The 19,533-nt window shown below is 42.6% G+C and overlaps 1 protein-coding gene across 1 annotated transcript in view; it reads right to left on the bottom strand.

Annotated features, from left to right (window-relative positions):
• RMDN3 (regulator of microtubule dynamics 3) overlaps positions 1-19,533 on the bottom strand; it is a 59,260-nt gene that overhangs the window by 13,453 nt on the left and 26,274 nt on the right. The window contains 2 exon segments of the mRNA XM_038405584.2: positions 3,573-3,650; positions 4,227-4,302. Of these exon segments, the coding sequence (XP_038261512.1) occupies positions 3,573-3,650; positions 4,227-4,302 (154 nt within the window).

Raw genomic sequence — 19,533 nt, 5'->3', positions numbered from 1 at the left:
AGCCTCCCGCAGCCATACAATGCTCTACTATAATTCCATAGAACAAGGAATTGCTATTTCAGAGAACATTTCAGAACATTTTCCTCACTATAGGACTCTCACAATATGCAGAAATCAAGACTATTAAGGGAATGTTGTGGAGGGAAGAAATGTTTTTGCAACTCCAGCAGAAGAGGTAATTATCTTGGTGCCAAAGGATCGAAATCTTTGCAATCAGAGCTTCTGTCCTAAACATCACAGGCAGTGAGACAGACTAAAGCTAAATGACACAGGACCTGGGTTTGAGAGGAAGAAGGACAATGAGACAGGATGCTCAGATAAGTAGACAGAAAGGGGCTTCCTTTGAAATACTGACAGCACAGACAGTAGATATTGGGATCAAGCCTTCAGATGGGGACAGAACAAAGAGTAGTAATATGGCTGAATGTGAATGTCAGTACAGGCAGAGTAAGAGACTTTGAGCCGAGTTTCCTTCTGGATATCAAAAATTGAACTAGGATAGCCACACTTCAGCAGGCCATCTGCAGTAAGTACGCCAATTATCTCAGCTAAAATTGTCAATGTGATTTCACTTTTAACAATAGCAAAGTACTTCCAACTCATAAATGAAGGATTGGATGGTCACAACAAACTCTTATTTCTTATAGATACTAAAACTGAATGACAGTGTTTGACTCCAAGCTTTGCCCTCTTGAGAATTATAAAGCAACCAACACGCTTCTAATACCTGCAACACTATCTAGGAGAGGCAGAGGAAACACATGCAGAGATGTACTGTACGCAGGAGCCTTTGCCAGCCCTGAAATACCCTTGATCACATCTATGTGTGCTCAAGAGATTGGATGTGGTTTGTTTTTACTGGAGTAAAGCATGGGAAAAAGAAAGAGTATGAGCTAGTCTGTAGCCAATGCTTTTCTTGAACTATTTTCTCTTCCACTTCCCAGGCCCCCTGCAATGATTAAAGGGCTAATTTGGGGCAGAAAACTATCCAGAATTCTGATTTTTTTCAGTGTGAAAGCACTACTTTTAGCAAATGATTGCATTTATCTGCCAGCTGGCAGAGATACAGAGGAAAAAAGGGGAGCAGAATTATGTAATCATTACCACCAAAGCTTAGAGGCAAGAAAGTCAATAGTTTTCCCTCAACATTCATGCTAAGAAAGAAGAGATACAGCAAGTACTTCAAAAGCTCTTAACTGATGCAAAGGGCAAGTACTCTAACAGTAGGAACAACTGGCCTTGCCAAACTGAGCCACCATTCCCCAAGCTCTATTTTAAAAAGAAATCTAGCCAATTGTATTCTAATATCATGGATCCTACTCCCCCACTTTTGATCACTAGTCCTGGACCAGTGTATAGAAAAAGTCTACTTGCTCCAGGAGGAATTCTGCACCACTGTTTGTGTGCAGAATTCATATTCATGCAGATTTCTTTGCTTCCCTGCAGAAAAATGATTTTAATGGGGAAGCAAAGGAAAGCTGGAAGAACGATCATGTGCCGCTCCCCAGCAGCAAGGGCTTGTCATTTTGGGAGTCCGGAGCAGCTTGCGGAGAGGTAAATCACTGAAGCAGTGGCGGGGGGGTGAGGGGGAGTACACCCTGGCTAGTGCCGGGTCAGACCCACTCCATCAAGCCTCAGCAACAAGAAACCCCCTACACTTGAACCCCCACCTCGCCAAATCTCACCCCTGCATCTGGAGCCCTCACACACCCAGAGACCCCACTGAGCTGCACCCCCCCCCACCCCCAAACCCAGACCTCTGCAGCCTCACTCCAGCTGGTGGCTCCTACCCTGCGCTGGGCTCAGCTGCTAGTCCTGGCTGGGCTGGGGTAGAATGAGCAGCGCACTTTCCCTGCATGGGTCCGGCCGGGGCTGGGTCAGGCCCACTCCCAGAAACCTCCCCGAATCTGCACCACTCAGACCCCACTTCCTGCCCCCCGTCGCTCCTCAGAAGCGGGGGGAAAGGTCACTATGTAGGGAGCTGCTCTCCCATCTCCCAACCCTCCTTGCATGCGGACTCCCACCCCTGCAGACTACCCCCTGCCAAGCCTTATCCCCCTGCATCCAGACTCACCCCTCCGCCAAGCCCCAACCCCCTGCACCCAGACAACCCCCCGCTGATCCCCTCTGCGCTCAAACCCCCACGAGCCCAACCCCCATGAACCTGGACCACCCCACAGCCCCCCACACCTGGATCCCCACCCCACTGAGCCCCAACCAACTGCACTTGGACCCCCATCTCACCAAACCCCACTCCCCCAGCACCACCACCCCCGCTGAGCCCCAACCACCTTTGCCTGGACCCCCCTGCAGAGTCCCATTGCCGCTGCACCTGGAACCGCGTGCATCCAGATCCCACTGTACTCCCTCACTGAGCCACCTGATTGCCCCACACAGAACCCTCTCACCCCACACTAAGCCATTCCACACCTGGTGTGCCTGATGCAGGGTTGCTAATCATGGTGAATTGCTTCACCTGCTACTCCTGAGGGGAATTCTGCACCAAAAAAAATACAAATTGTGCACAATATTTTAAAATTCCGCAAATTTTGTCAATAAATAAATGTGGAGGCTCCAGCATGGCAGCGGGGAGCACAGGAGGTGGGAGATCATCCTGCAGCCCTCCTCCCCCACTCTGGGACATGGACCTTTGGGGCAGGCCCGGCCTTTGCGCTGCATCACGGTTGGATGCAGCCTCACTGCAACCTGTGTCTGGGGGGCTGCAGGGTGATCTCCCACCTCCATGCAGCCAGTGGCCTGTGTTCCCCATTGCCATGCTGGAGCGTCCATGTTTATTAATTGACAAATAAAATTTGCAAATTTTTAAATTATTGTGCACAGAATTTTTTTTTGGGGGGGGGGGGGGAGCGGCATAGAATTCCCTCAGGAATATCTACTGGTCTTGAAAGCATTTGCACTCAACATTCCCTCCCTCATGAGCTGCTTGAAACTGCTCTGAAAAAATGTGTAAAAGCTTGGATTCCAAGTGGTAAGATAGTAGAAAGCATTGTTCTATAGTTCTAGCGGTTAGAGAGAAAGATTGCTTAAATCACAGGTATTCAAGTGGAAGAATAACTTACATGGGAATCTGAATGACAGATTCTAAGGTTAGGTATGTTGTAACCCGGCAGGCCTTAAACATTATGCATTATCTCATTTGCAAGCTGGGATGCCAATCATATGAGAACATTCATTTATAGTCCTTATGGCATGAGAGATTTCTGAACTTCAAGTATATTATACTTGAGTCACAGTTTTTTATCACTGTTCCAGGACTGAATATAAGAAGCCCTGGACCTCCCATAAGGATAATTTTCAATCTATATATACAAACAGGGAGCTTCAGAAACTAGGCCATTTCTATGAGGGTGTATTAGAGTTTTCTTATGCAATATGAAAATTCAACAACTGAACAGAATTCCCTTAAGACTTATGGCTGTTGGATTGAATTCCCCATCATTTTCATGCAGATGGAAGATCATCTTCCAGAGAAGAAAAAAGTAATAAGATTTAGAACATCCAGGATACTGTACCATGGAAATCAGGAATACAGGCTGAAGAAAGCTATTTACCTGGTAACACCACCTGCCCAGAAGATAGTAAGACTTGGGGTCATCTGGTTTCAGGGCAATTGCTTTATCAACATGTTCCTAAAGAAAACCAGAGCCAAGACACAGAATTAATTTATGATAAAATTACTGTAGACCATAAACAGATGGGGGGGGGGGGAAATCAGTGACATAAGTGCTACTGCTGAATAAAAATCATGGTTGGAAAAGTTCTATTTTAAGCAAATGTATTAAAATAAAAAAAATGCTGTTTTTGCAGCCTTCAAAACTGAAGTTATGTATTCATCTATCAGCTTGGGCATCAATAGTGCAGGTCTCCCTCTCATTATTCTGCCAACATCTCTTAGCCTGGAAGCTAAGGGTGAAATTATATTTCTTTTTCCATGCCCATTCAATCCTTAACTTCTTCACAAAGTAGTGTTGGTGTGGAGATTTTGCAGAGTAAAACCTGGACTGAAACAACTCACTCATTTCACATAGGCCAACTCAGACCGGAGTGTTGTAGTTTTCTTCCACAATTCAGGCCACCTACTTTTGAATACCTCCACTGGATTCTTATAATTTAGCACATAAATTCCAAACCAATCTTCCTTGCTTTCCACCCTAGAAGCAAGCTCTCAGTAACTCACATATATGAAGCGGCTGCTCTTTACTCACCTTAAAAACATACCCAGCTTGAATACGCTTCTGAATACTTTCATGTTCTGAAAACTGGCCACAAAGAATAGCATACCTACATAGAAAACAAGCCCACAATAAAAAGTCACATATTGTCACAATTCCCAATAATAGTTTACATTTCCTTCCAAAGATCTTAAAGGGCTTTACAAATATCAATTAAGCCTCACAACTTTTCTGTGAAAAAAAGAGAAGCATCATACATGTTTTCCAGATTGAGAAATAAAACACGAGAGAAGCAGTGACTTGTCGAAGGTGTGCAAACAACTCAACAGCAGAACAGTGACTAGATCTCAGGAGTCCTGACTTGAGTCCCCGTCTCAGTCATCAGACAACATTTCCTCTATGTAAGAAAGAACAGCATACTTATTTTACAACATGCTCCCTCTTCCCTTGTCAGTGTCAAAATACTAACACTAGGGTAACTGAAGAATAAATAGCAACACTAACACATTATTAGGTGGATGACTATCCATGCACAAGCGAAGACATGGAGCTTGCTGGAGGAGGTATGGAATCCTACTTTGAGTAAAAAGATATTCTTAAAGTCTGCGCACCTCCCTTAGCCCAAGAGCACCACCACACCTGGAAAACAAAGATAGCAAGCATTTTCAATCATCCAAGCTCAGGCTAGTGTAGTTAATAGCTGACATGAAGCCATTTAGTTTATGCCCCAAAACTGTCCCATAAAGAAGTTAGTAATTTTAAACTCCTCTTAAAAATAAACATGGAAACAAGATTACAACTTCATTGGCAGCCATTTTTCAATAGCTAAAGTTCTATTTGGTCAACTATGCTGATAGATACTCTGCCCTCTCACCTTACTGTCCGAGTTCCTTGAACTAGCCTTGGTGCTCTTAACCCTGGCAGTTGTTCATAATGCTGTGTCACAAAAATCTTTTGAATCTGTTTAAAGTCATGATGACTTTAGGTCACAAAGCTTTGCTTCCCTTATTGCTCCTGCCACTTCCAAATGCTTAAACTAACTTTTCAAGGTGCAAACTATGATATAAAGTAAGTTCTGTCTTCTCTTCTGCTTCTTCCTTTTTCAAATTCCCTCCAGACACACATCTAACTGATAGCACTTCTACATCTACTGCTAGTAACAGCACTTCCCAACTAGGACAGCATGCCAGACTCCTTCAGTATTAGTATGGGGATTAGTCAAGAGAAGAATTGCATATTCAGAACACAGGACTGTGCCCAAGATGATACTGTATCAGTTTTACAGAACCTGAATGTAATACATGACCTAATTTTGTACTTTGAACATCATAATGATAAATGTATAAGTTAGAATTAAGACGTTTCCATACTCTGATCCAATAATGAAGTTCTGATTTCCATTGCTAATTTCATACATTAGTAGAGTGATGCCTTATTGGATGGATTCCTGGTCCAAACTGGAAAAGCAGTAGCAGCACTCCGCCACGCTCCACCCAATGGAGATGCCACTCGCAGATGTTCAAAATATGATTGTGCATATTCTGCTGGGCTCCTTGGGTTTGGCTCCCATTCAGTGACATACGGATACACCCATGAACAGGGCTGGATTACAATTTAGGAACAAGAGGCACATGCCTAGGGCATCAGAATCTGAGCTGTTTTTTTCCTTAAAAAACAAACAAAATAAAAATTCTAGCTCTAGTGGTTGTGAAGAAAAGCTCTGAAACCGATTAAATGTCTGCCTGAGCCTGCAGATAGCTTCCAGCAGATGGAGGAGCACCAGCTACTAGAGCCAGTGGAAGCCATTTGGCCCTACAACCACCACCAGAACAGACCATACTCCACAAAGGTTTCAGAGGTCAGGGAACTGGATGCCCCTAGAGCTCAGGCCTAGGCCTACAGAGCTACCAAGCAGCGGATATCTCCAGGCTGCTACCCAGTGGCAGCTGGAATCAGTTTGTGCTCCACTTCCCATGACCTGCTGTGAACACAGACATAGAAAGCTCCACCTCAAGGGTTTGACATACAGCTCCCAATTGGCTCCCTGCCCTATATAAACCCACGGGCATTCCAGGAAGCGTCCAGGCAACAGTGTGGATCTTCTGTAGCTGCCATGACTGTTCCCGCTCCTTGCTCTTGAACTTCTGGCTTGATCTCAGCTTGATTTGGACTTTGCCTCCTGACTCTGACTCTTGGTACAGACCCTGGCCTGGCCTGGCCAACAAACTCCTCTGTTGCTGCCAGCCTCTATTTTTCCCCTGCACTGACCCTTGGTCCTGACTGCCCTTGCTGGGATCTTGACACACTGGGTTTGATTGATCCCCTCTGGCTTTTTGACTTCATAGGTCATAATGAGGAAGAAAAAAAAATTGTGGAACTACCCCAAGTGCCACCCACTCATGGCACCAAAACAGACTGTGCAGATCTTCATAGTATGACTGTCCCTCTCCTTCTCACATGTTTTGAGGAACATAGTGAAATAGTTAATGTTTGACATTTAAATCATCATTGGGCATCTGAGTTATCTTTCTGCTGAGGTGAGTGGGGGAACTCATCCTTCTCAGAGATTGTTTCAGGTTCTCTGCAAACTTGGGCAGGCATTGCTGCACTGACTACACCCAGGTCAGATTTTAAAGGTTTTATTAGCAACCATAGCGCTAAGAATTTCTGCATTTTTTTAAAAATGAAAGCTGACATTTTGAAAAAGATGACAGACTCAAAACACCCACTTACCCCAGCCCCGGTCACTAACCCAGTCCAATTAGAGCCCCGTGTGAACTCCGCTACACAGATTTCAACTGGTGCTGTATCCAGCTGCTAGTGTTATTACCTATACTAGGTGTTTTCAATACACTTCAGGGGAGTGGACTAGATAAGCTCTCAAAGTCCCTTCCAGTCCTACAATTCTATGATTCACCTAACCTAAGAAACCTGTAAACTGCGTTGCTATAATAGTGCTTGTCAATAAAATTAACAGAGAATAGAGAATTAATAACTATGTATTAAGTGATCACTAAACTGGCTCTTGATTATGATCCCAGTATTACAGACAATAGGCCAGACCTAGCTTGCACATCTTAGCTTTATACTGCAATCTCCTGGTCCAAGTTGTGCCTTGAGTTCTAGGGGGTATCAGCCTTTTGGTGATTCTTAACTATCTATAAGATTTCAGAGCCTTCTCATTGTGCCTTTTAGATCCGGAATTCCCCTCCTCAGTCAGTTTGCAATGCCAATATGGTTTCTTCTTTCATTTGTTTAATTTGGCTTATTCTTCAATATATGAGCTGTTCATTTTAATTCATTTTGCAAAGTGCCTTGGGATGCACTTTGAGAGGCCCCATAGAATTATAAGAGGATTGACTAAGTGTGATAAGAGACTTTTTTAAAAAAAAAAAAAAAAAAAAAAAAAAAGGAGTTAGAAGAGGGGATTTTCATCTCCGATAAACATTAGGTAATATCTGAAATACAGCATGAATTAGAAAGTCCCATTTCAGACAGCTGTCTAAGCAGTTCCTGAAACTCTGAAGTATGCCACTTGCAGCACTAATTATTAACCAGAACTGTTCATTAAGCTGTTGACCTGGGTCAAACCACAAGCTCCCACAGGGGTCTCAGCACGATAATGGGTTCTCCATTTGCTGAGAAATGAGCTCCATGGATCAGCAATGACTGATATCATAGGCAGGGGACACACACAAGGTATGTATGTCTTCCCTCCCTACTCAAGTTCCAGAGTTCAGGTCACATGGCTGCCTTAAGACCTCATTTCCAGCACTGCACTTTGGCCGACTCCAATTTAAGCAGGACTTTTGCCCTCCTGGGCTGACAAAATGTAAAATATACAGTTCTCCACAGCCCAGCACCTGCAAAGTAGCATTTAGGGGGTCACGCCAACCAAACAACCCCCTTATCTTCCTCAACTGATAGGCCTTCGAAATAGCCACACTGTGTTGATAGTTCCTTTTGACACAGTACAGACAGTAAATGTAAAAAACGAAATGGGGGAGGGGAGATGTGGGATGGGAAAACTTTCTAACCAAAATGATAAAGTGGAACTGAGCAAGTCATTTTATTTTGCCAAGTGAGGCTTGAAGTCTGAAACTCAGATAGGTGACCATTACAACAATGGGAAAGAGCTTTCCTTTTATTTATTTGAACTAAAAGAACTGCTCTGTGTACTTTCAAGAATCATCAACAAATACTTTTATTCCTATTAGCAGCGCACTAGTCAATACAGCTATGGAAGAATGAGCAGGATTATATTCCTTATCTAACTCACAGGGTACAGTACAGTAATTTAGAAGTGCACATTTTTTATTATAAAATATTATTTCCCAGGCTGATAGGGTTCAGGAATACTCTGGAGGCAGGGCTTTTGGCTTTGGGGAAGGAAATTGAGATGGGCTGGTTTGAATTCCTCAGATTTTAAGGGGAGCTACAATCATTCTCCCTAGGATGGAAGAGTAATGGCAGGAACACAAATATTTGAGAGTGAAGACTGTAAAAGGGCAAGGGAACGGAAAGTTCAGGAATTCAATAGGGATGGACAAAGCCTACATCAATGTTAGGAGAAGCTGACATAATTAGGATAATTACAATGGGGTTTAAAATGCAGTTTTACAACATTAACTACCAGCCATATAAACCCCATTTGAACTCAAATGGATCTTTAAATAAAAATGCTTTCAGTCTGTACATATTTGCCCTGAGGCCTGGCATTAACAAAGAAAAACTCTAGAGAGGTGTTCTATTACTCAGCATGACCGCTTGTAAATCCTACCACACTTGGGAGACTGCATTGGGAGTTCCCAGTACTGCTGGTTACAAGAAGTATTTGAACAGCTAGTAATTAGTGGTGAGTTTGCAGGTCTGGCTCCAGTTAAAGAGAACGCTCACTTTTTTTCTCTCATGAGTTACTGCACTGGCCAGGTAAAACAAGGAAGAAAGAATTATAGTACTGGGACACTTCCAACCTTGTGGAAGATCACACGCTCCTCAGCGCCACTGAGGATTGCCAAAGGCAGGAAAATGAATCAGCCAAGTGTGTGGTGAGAAATGGAATATGGAGCAGCTATCCCTTTGGTTCTGTAAGTGCTTTCCTTTTTGTAAAGCAATCAGAGACTAAGAGCTGTATCTATTTGTCTCACCTATATCCTATGCTCATCCTCTGCAAAGAAGAGACTATGGTTACACCACAATTGTTTCAGATCCACACCATTGCTCCACGAGCTGAGCTGTCATTTTCTACAAAAACTCCTATAGCCTTGAACAGTTGAGGAAATAGGACCAGTGAAAGTCTGTAGGGAGACAGACATGCATTTCAGAGATTTTGATACAAGAGACACCACAACTGAGCTTTATTCTTGGTATCCGAGGTTCCACACTGAACCTAAACACAATATATCAGTCAAGGATATCATGTCCATTACCCCCCAAAAAACAGCACAAAAAGGCCATGAAAGGTAAAGAAACTGCCCACATAGAACACCCCTTGCAAAAAGGAAGCTCCCCTAGATAACAGAGTGACCTCTGGAGCTCCTCATCCCTGCAATGTAGGAGGTCTGACTGGTGTGCAAGTGTGTTCTGGCTATTCTTAGGTTTCAGAGTAGCAGCCATGTTGGTCTGTATTCGCAAAAAGAAAAGGAGTACTTGTGGCACCTTAGAGACTAACAAATTTATTTGAGCATAAGCTTTCGTGAGCATCCGATGAAGTGAGCTGTAGCTCACGAAAGCTTATGCTCAAATAAATTTGTTAGTCTTTAAGGTGCCACAAGTACTCCTTTTCTTCTGGCTAGTCTTAGCTTTCCTCAACCCATAAGGGGTCATGAGAAACAAAACGTAAATTAGAACAGATCCTGGACACATGCTGCGGTAAAGGCATGTAGAGATAAGAGGTCTGGGAACCTCCAGAGACTCTCAAGTGCATCCAGGATCTTTTATAGATCCTGATAACCATATAAAAAGAATTCAAAATTCACCAGACTGTATGCATGGTCGTCCAGCAGTCCCCAGCTTACTTGAAGATTTTCTCCAGGAAAACATTTCAGATACTAGCAATTATGCACTTTATCTCCACTGGCAGGATTTCTGCTCACAGCAGTTAGGTGTATTCCATGTCTGCTGATTAAAAAAAGCAAGGTTGCTTTTTATACAGTTTTATACAGACTTCATATTTTAACATATACCCTGGGCAATTCTCTAGGTCCATTTCACCCTATAACCACCACCATGAGACACACCTGTTTTTCATATCACTGAAGGAAGCATTACTGTAAACAAGTATGGCTCTGCTCTCCCATGCCATCTCATTTCATCAAGCACAATTATGCTACCGTAACAGGACTTGCAGTCATACCACCTTGGGCAGTGGTCCCTTCAGTTCACACAAATGAGGCAAACAGATCAGTTCTTGGACAAGAACTGAACACCCAGATGTTTTCTAAAAAATGGTTGTGACAATTCAGTGGGTGGTACTAGTCCCTCTGATTAAATACTGTAACTAGCATGATGGCTGCCAAAGGTGCTGGCTTTTGCATGAAAAGTTCTAACCCTTGTGGTAATTAAGGAAATCATACTAAAATGTGTTAACCAACATGTTTTACAAAACAAACCACCACCTCACACACACACCATCTAGACAGAGCCAAAACCTAGTCTATTCACTCTCCATACTGCTATAGCTATTTCAGTTAGATTTGCCCCCGCTGCTCCACAGTCACACCACAACCCCTAGAGTGAACACAGTTATATCAGTATGAATCCATGCCTACACTATGAGTGCTAGAAGAAGAACAGCTATGGAGCTATAGCTATGCTTAGACACTTCCTACAGCAATGGAAATAATGTTTCTATTGCTGCAGATAATCCACCTCTCCGAGCAGGAGAAGCTTGGTCAACAAAGAATTCTTCCTTCAACCTAGCCACAACTATTCTGGGGATTAGGTCAGCATTTTTCACACCCATGTGCTGTAGCTATGGCAGCCTAACTTTTAAGTGTAGGCCAGGCCTACGGCACACATATAGCAAAATAGCTTACTCCCTTTCTTGTATGGAAGTAAATTTGTATAACTGCATCCACACTGGGAGTCGGGTGGGGTTATTCTACTAACTATACTGGAATAGATAATGTGGTACAATGTGTGTGTTTAGACAAGTCCTTGGACAACAGTTGCATACAGTGGTGTGTGAAGTGGTCCACATCATAGACTTTAAGGTCAGAAGGGACAATTATGATAATCTAGTCGGACCTCCTACACATGCTGCAGAGGAAGGCAAAAGACCCCAGGGTCTCTGGCAATCTGACCTGGGGGAAATTCCTTCCTGACTTCAAAATATGGAGATCAGTTGACCCTGAGCACATAGACAAGACCCACCAGCCAGATATCTGGGAAAAAATTCTCTGCAGTAACTCAGACATGCCCATCTAGTGTCCCATCTCCAGCAGCTGGGGGTTTTTGCTACTGGCAGTTCCCAATGGGCCATATGCCATTGTGGGCAGTCTCATCATACCATCCCCTCCATAAATTTATCAAGCTCTTAACAGACGGGATCTCTTGCTTACATCAAAAAGTAACAGAATAATATTTATTTTTAGCTCAATTATAAATATATCAATTAAAATTTTCACAGTTGCATTAAATGGGGGGGAGGTGCCAACATCCCATATCAAAATATACAAAGTAAGTATTCTTAATTCAAACTAGTACATTCTCAAGCAGTATTTTTCTTGCTTTGCCTATCTGTAAGTTTTGGCTATTGTTGACAAATATTTTGTCATCGGTTTGTGTGTGTACAGAGAAAGCAATAATTATGGACATCTAACAATAAAAATTTAATCATTCCAAGCCTACCAATATTATTCTTCTCCCTGCCCCTACACCTCCAACTTTTCACAGAAATATTTTACGGTATGTATGTACGTGTGTATGTAGAGAGAGAGGGAGGAAGGCAGGCCGGCAGGCATTCATTGTTCTTTATGAAAAGGGCTTTTTTAATTTAAAAAAAAAAAAAAATAAAGACAACACTATTTTTCCCCATTGAATATTCGGTGCAGACCAAGGTCTACAGTGCCAAAAAAAGCAAGCTTTTCATCTTCACGCTGATGAAACCACCAAGTTTGCTCAATCAAAGCAGCAATTCAAAATGACCTGAAAGTGAACCTCCTCCTCAGGAATGAGCAGTGGAAGCTTGCTGTGTATAAGCAAAAGGCCTTTCCAAAAGGCTCACATCTGGACAAAACGGAAATCAGGGAAATGCTTTATTTGATCAAGAGCTACAAAGATTAAAGCAACAACCCCCAAAAAAATCCCATAAAGAGGAAGAACAACAATTCTTAGGCTACATTAAAGGCTTGCTGTGGAGAATTACTGCTTAAAAGGGTAAGTCTCTCAACTCAGAAGATAGGAACAATGCAGTTGTAAGTACCTCTGTATGGATATTTGAGTAAGGCAAACACACACTGCACTGAGCAACGTTTCATTGCAGGTTAGTATTCAACTAGCACTTCTGCTTATCAGTGTCCTCAATCTTCCATTTTCCCAATTATGTTGGCATAGCATAAAGCTAATTCTATTGAGCATGAGGAAAGGAAGAGTTTTGATGAACTGAAGTGGGAAATTTCAGGAGCTCCCAAGTAACCTGGATTTCAGGAAGAGGGGGGTTGGTTGCAGCCCATAATATGGTTATTTAGAACTTTACCATCACTCAAATAGCTTCAGTTTAGCAGTTTTATTTAAAATTTTCTATGGAGTTTATTGGTAATCTTCCAATTTCACACATCACATCAGACTCCAGTCCCCATATGTTTACAGCAGGCTCCCCAAGTCTTGGCATGTGGCTGAGGAACAGCAAAACAATGACAATTCCCAACCTCACCTGGCAGGAAACACCCTAAGGTTTCAGTAGCTCTCTTCATACGCAGGAACACTGTCTGCAATGTATTCATATCATAGGAGCGAAAATGGAATTTGGAGAGATTATTGGTTCTTTTCATAGTCCAGAAAGCACAGTTGAAGGAATGGTATACTAGTCAACTTATTTACTTATGAATCTGCCCTACCTACCTGTGTGGTAGATAATACATGCTTGATTTTGGTATGAAAATAAAGTGGTTTTGCTCACTATGAGGTGCTGAGGAGTTGATTTTATTCATGTACGCATTAAATCTTGTGGACATGAGAAAAACCACCACCACCACACATTTTGCTAGGAGAATTCAAATGGAAACACTACACTCCTCTCTCAAGTGCTACTTCCATTAATTCAAAAGCTTAGTTAATAATTTTCTTCCAACAAACAATAGCTATCCAAAATCCCAGTGCTAGTATGTACAGATTCTGTCCTATAAGATGACGAACATTTGCACAGGGTGATAATCATGTGCTGAACTGTCTACCTTGCACTTTCAAATACACTTGTGTGCAGAAATCTGCTTGCCTCACGTCACTGGCCTCTCCACTGTCCCTTTCTGAGAAGCCACTGAAACATGCGACTCCCATTAAATTTAGTGAAGTCGTATCACTAAATCTCCCAGCTACTACTCTGCTGATGTATATTTGGAATGTCAGAAATTAGCTGTGTAAAAAGGTAAATTTTCATAAAAACCTACCAGCATATGAAACAAGAACTATTTATGGTTATGGAAGAACTTGCAACTTCAATAGGCTAGATAGCATCAGAGGCTTCTACACTCCAGTATGACCACAGGTAGAATAGGAGACATTAGAAGTGCAAGTCAGTGATATTAGAATGGTTTCACTAGGTAGTAGTGGATAGTTGTACTATCCTAAAATATGCCCAGAATGCTCTACCATCTTTGGGTGAAAAAACTCTGCCAACCTTTATGTGAGTAAAAATTTGGTGGTGGAGGAATGGATTTAATATTTTACTCCTGGCTACTACACTATTGAATCCCTTATTCCAGGATTAGTACATTGTTCCATGAAATGGAAGAACAGAATAATCACAAAGAACATAGCCACTGCATAGCAGTTTATAGTTCGTTCACTACATTTGTCTAGAACACACACAGCTGGCAAATGGAAATCCGTTCCTATTTAAAAATGCCAAATTTTTAACATTTTCATTCCAAATAGATGAAAAGACAAATGCCAAATTTTTCACATGAAGAGATTTCCAGAAAAGTTAGTTAGATTTTGGGAGGATCAAAATAAACTTTTCAGCTTGCTGTCTGTTTGCAGGCAGAAAGTGAGATTAAGATCCTTCCAATTGAGCAGCTAGATTTTTATTACGATTTTCCTGATAGAACATGGAAGGGTTTTTTTGGTGGCAAAGTTAAATTTCGATTTTGAAAAAAGGGAATTTTCCATCAGAAAGGTGTTCATGAAATGAAGAAATGCAGAGGCAACATTCTCTCACTGTCCAGAGGCTCCCAACATGCCCATGGACTCCTATTATTTATTCACAATGCCTAGAGAGTGTACAAAGCAGAATATATAGACAGACATTCCTTGCCTCAAGGGTTTATAATCTAATGGTAAACAAACGTAACAAGTGAGAATTACATACAGTAGGGGGAATGAGGGAAGGGAGGATGAAGATTATAAGGTCATCTGATCATTTAGGTTTGCTATGCATGTTTTGGTGTTTCCTTTCTCATACACGTACACAGTAAGAGTAAAATACAAATCTTCTCCTTTGGCTTCTTGATCAACACCTAAAAAGTTGCTCAGACTTCATCTTTCTAAAGAAAATTACTATTTATTATAGGACCTATTTTCTGAGCCATTTCACCTCCACCCATTTATTTACACCTATCATTGTTCTTTTGTTTATATAGAATTCTTTACATTACTTTAAAAAATATGATTAAACACACCAATTTCCCCTTCAATGCCTGAAGTAGACACTTAACCACAAACCATATCCCCTTGTGATGGCAACCCCTCATAGTCTGTGTTCTCCATATACCTGTTGTGACAGGGTCAGGCCAGATGGCTATAGGAGAGTGATAGAAGGCAGATATATTAGCCCCAGGTTAAGTCGGTCTCTTTCCCCTGGGTAAGATAACAGGGAAGGTTCCAGAACAATCAGGAACCTTCTGGAAACAATTAAGACAGACAGGCTGATTAGAACACCTGCAGCCAATCAAGAAACTGCTAGAATCAATTAAGGCAGGCTAATCAGGGCATCTGGGTTTAAAAAGGAGCTCACTTCAGTGAGCATGTGAGGAGCTGGAAGCAAGAGGCACTAGGAGTTGAGAGTGAGAATGTGTACTGTTGGAGGACTGAGGAGTACAAGCATTATCAGACACTAGGAGGACGGTCCTATGGTGAGGATAAAGAAGGTGTTGGGAGAAGGCATGGGGAAGTAGCCCAGGGAGTTGTAGCTGTCGCACAGCCGTTCCAGGAGGCACTCTAGACAGCTGCATTCCACAGGGCCCTGGGCTGGAACCCGGAGTAGAGGGCGGGCCCGGGTTCCCACCAAATCTCCCAACTCCTGGTCAGAGACAGGAGAAGTTGACCTGGACTTTGGGTTCACGAACATGGCCAAACTGAGGGCTGCAGTGAATCTCCGAGGCGAGCAAATCCGCCAATAAGCACAAGATCCATCAAGGTAGAGGAGGAACTTTGTCACACTGTCTGCCAACTTCAATTCCACTCCCTCTGCAGAAGTGAGCAGGCAGAGCGCTCACAAGTTAGGAGATATCCAGGATGAGGGTGTGCTGGAGATGGTTACTGTCCTCCTGAAAGCTTTGCTCCCTCCCTTGCCACAAGAGATAGTGAGGGCTCTTGTCCCAGGGAGCAACTGATGAGCAACTGGAATCCAGGCACTAGCATACTCCATGAGACATTTGGGATTTGAGAGTGATGGTGAAGGAAAACAAACCGATATTTACTGCATCAGTAGAACAAAACATATGCAGCTCTCTTTTCCATTAACACTATGTGAAGAAAAAGTGCACATTCCATAATCCTTTGCCACCAAGCAGGCATGCACAGAGCCATTTTCCTCAGGGGACAAGTTTGTTCTCTTCTATCTTTTTTGCAGTATGGTAGCATGAATGGGGACATACAGGAGACAGGGACACAAGCATGACTGAGAAGTATCCTAGACTAGAGCTCTTGGGTTTCATATATATTAGTTTACTTGATAAATGCTATCAAAAAGATCACACAATAAGATCTGAAAGCCTAGTGGAGGGGACAATGCAGCCTCTTCTCCCACCCATAATAGAACGCACGGGTATTCCTGTTGCTTAGGAACTGACAACACCCAACCTCATTACAGTGCTTAAACTGTAATGAAACAGGTGCTGGGCCTCACATAATTTTTTAAACTTGTATAACTAACACAGCAAGCCTAGAGGTGCTGGGGGGCTCAGCCCTGGCACACATTAAGCACGGCCTACAACTCTATGACTCTCCTAGTGAAACAAGCAGCTGATATACCAGGAGCAGAGGTAAATTTTGTTAGCGGCTGAAAACAATGCTGCCTCCCCCCATCCCTCATTCAAGCTCATCTTTAGAAAGTTCATAAGTAGAGCAGCACTTCTTACCTGCTGTAAAACTACCAGTAATTAAAGATGGGTTAAAACTGTATGAGCCTCTTCATGCTGAAAAATGAGTTTCTGGATACGCCACCAAGGTGAATGTGAAACACCAGGGACTAAAAACTAGCTTCTAATTTGTGAATTAATCCTGTGCTAATGAAAAAGGAGCAAGGAAATGAGCGGCATAAATCTGAGCCAGGTGGTTGGCCTTATACTTATATCATGTGCCTGTTTTGGACTGTTATCATGCCTGTTCTTCCTGGCTTCAATTTCTTTGGCCTAGGGCTGGCTCCTCCCTAGAATCTTTTTCTCCCCGAGCCCACATGGCTCTGGGATAAGGGGCACTTCATGGATGCTAGTGCCCCCAGACTGGAGTGCGCGGTTCATAGTCCAAAAGGTGCAGGGATTATCCTGGCTAGGAGCTTTTCTTCCCTCCCCATACTGCAATGTTTTCCTGAGGCTGCTTCTGTGCCTGCTCCTACTGGCTACTGTTTCTTTGGCTCCTGATTTATGGTCTAACGCTCTTCTGTTTAATCCACATGATTAATAGGGAGCATTCAGCATAAATCTAGATTTAGCTCAAAATTTTTGAGTTCCATGCAGTACTCTGTGAAGAGTTAATCAGCAAGGTCCTGCTGATTGTCTAATTAGAACTGGCTTCTGATCATCAGCTCTGGGCTGTGTCCAGAATGCTGTTCACTTTACAGTAAGACAAAAGTGCCCACCTCAAGAAGTCCAGACACACCAAGTATTTAAAATACATTTGTGTAAGTGGTTCTCCTGTGCACTTTCCAGATGCTACATTGAACAAAGTAACTATTTTCCTTTAAAGAAAAGAGACAGTGTTTCAAAAAAATATTCAATCCAGAAGATTATTTTCACTTCCCATAACCAACATGGAATGATCACATTTCAAAGACAGGCAACAAAAACGTTTTACTTCATCTGCAATGAGAGCTCTCAGCAATCAGCAAATACCATTTTGTTCAATTTGACTATTTCTCCCCTTGACAATTAAGGCGGATAATGCTGCACCTGCAAAATCCTCCCTAGACAGACCCCTGAAATCCCTTGCTACTCCAGTTGTACTTCCAATATTTCTTTTAACACCAGGGCTGAAGCCAAGGCAAACACACAGCTACGTCTCTTCCTGATCCTTAAAGCTGGTGTTGTGCACTTAGAATTGCACAGCATGCACACACACTGAAATGGATAGGGAATCATTTGTTTTTCTCTCTAAATTCTTGAGAAGTTTGTTTATTCGGGCCTCAGCAGCTTAATACACATGCCTGTCCCACATGCAACACCCCAGGTTGTGTTTTTTGTTAAACAAAAAAAAAAAAAAAAACTTCCCCACTCATGTGCTTGTTTTTTCCTTTTCCATAATTTCTGCAAAGCATTCAACCATGGGATATAGCACCTTTTACAAAGATGTTACAAGATTACTAGTTGAGTAGTAAAATGTACATATTGGTTTCAGAACTTTCGTATTATGGCACAGGCTACACTGGTAAGAGCTGTAGAACTAGGAATCAAATTTCAAAATGTATTGGACAGGCCCATTAAAGTAGTAAGAGAATGCCAGATTCTTGGCCCGAATGGCTTTACATGAGGTACGAATTTGGTTCAGAATCATTTGGAAGCAGCATCTAATACACAAAACTACTTCTTACCCATCTCCATGTATTCCTAAAGCAGTGCCTGCCTGAGAACTACAGCCATGGAAGCTGCTTTGCTGTACAAAGGATGAATATTCTATTCACCACTGGGATCAGATCACAGTTCTGTTTCCTCCACGTGGAAAGGTTGCTTGGGATCTGCTAAGATCTGAGTGTAAACTGCAGCAATTGCCATTTGCATTATTGTGTTGTAAAGAATCCAAGGATCAATGCGAGGGTTCCCCTTCCTACTTGGTTTTGGCCCCAAGGCCAGTCCAGACAGGGTCCCATACGCACTCCCTTTCTCTAATCATTCTTGAGAAACCATCTGTGATCATGTTGCCATAGCCATTGAGTCAAAGGCATGCTTCAGAGCTGTAGTTAGTCAGTCATTTCCTGCTCAATGTTTTCAACTAGCCCCTATGATTCTGTTCTATTCTACAAAGGTTTAGTTGTTTTTTAAACTACGCCCAACACCATAGAAAATGCCAGAGACCAAAGGAGGGAAAAGTAGCAGTTTTGCCTACAACTGTAGTCAGACTGCACGTCTCTACAAAGAAGAGACCACTACCATAGTACAGCCTTATCAACTCCGCACTACATGAGAACAATCCTATCTTGTTCCAGGTCATCATGCTCCAGAATTAGGAGAGGAAAAAAAAGCTGGGTTAACATGTGCAGTAGTAAGATTGCAGCACACAATGAAGCCAACGAAGGGAGGGAAAGCAGCACAACTACATCCTAGATAATGCAGAGACATTAAGCTGTGAGGAAGGCTGTGTCTACACTGCCAATTTCAGTGCTAAAACTTTTGTCGTTCAGGGGTTTGAAAAAACACCCCCGAGCGACAAAAGTTTTAGTGCTGAAAAGCACCGGTACAGACAGCGCTTTATCGCTGGGAACCATTCTCCCGGCAATAAAGCTACCACTGCTCGTTAGGGGTGGGTTGCATTTTTTTTTTGTTTGTTTGTTTGTTTTAAATCGCCAGGAGAGCTCTCCCCGGTGATAAAGCATGTCTATACTGCCCACGTCACAGCGCTGCCGCGGCTGCGCTGTAACGTGGGTAGTGTAGACATATCCTAAGTGGAAGATCTTAGGATGTACAATACTTTGTCATTATGTTGGGTTCCCCAGGATACAAAAATCAGAAGCTGGAGAGGGGGAACATGT

Source organism: Dermochelys coriacea, chromosome 6 (assembly GCF_009764565.3).
Source record: "Dermochelys coriacea isolate rDerCor1 chromosome 6, rDerCor1.pri.v4, whole genome shotgun sequence".
In the NCBI taxonomy this organism is placed as follows: domain Eukaryota; kingdom Metazoa; phylum Chordata; order Testudines; family Dermochelyidae; genus Dermochelys; species Dermochelys coriacea.
This window is presented reverse-complemented; position numbering and strand designations above follow the sequence as displayed.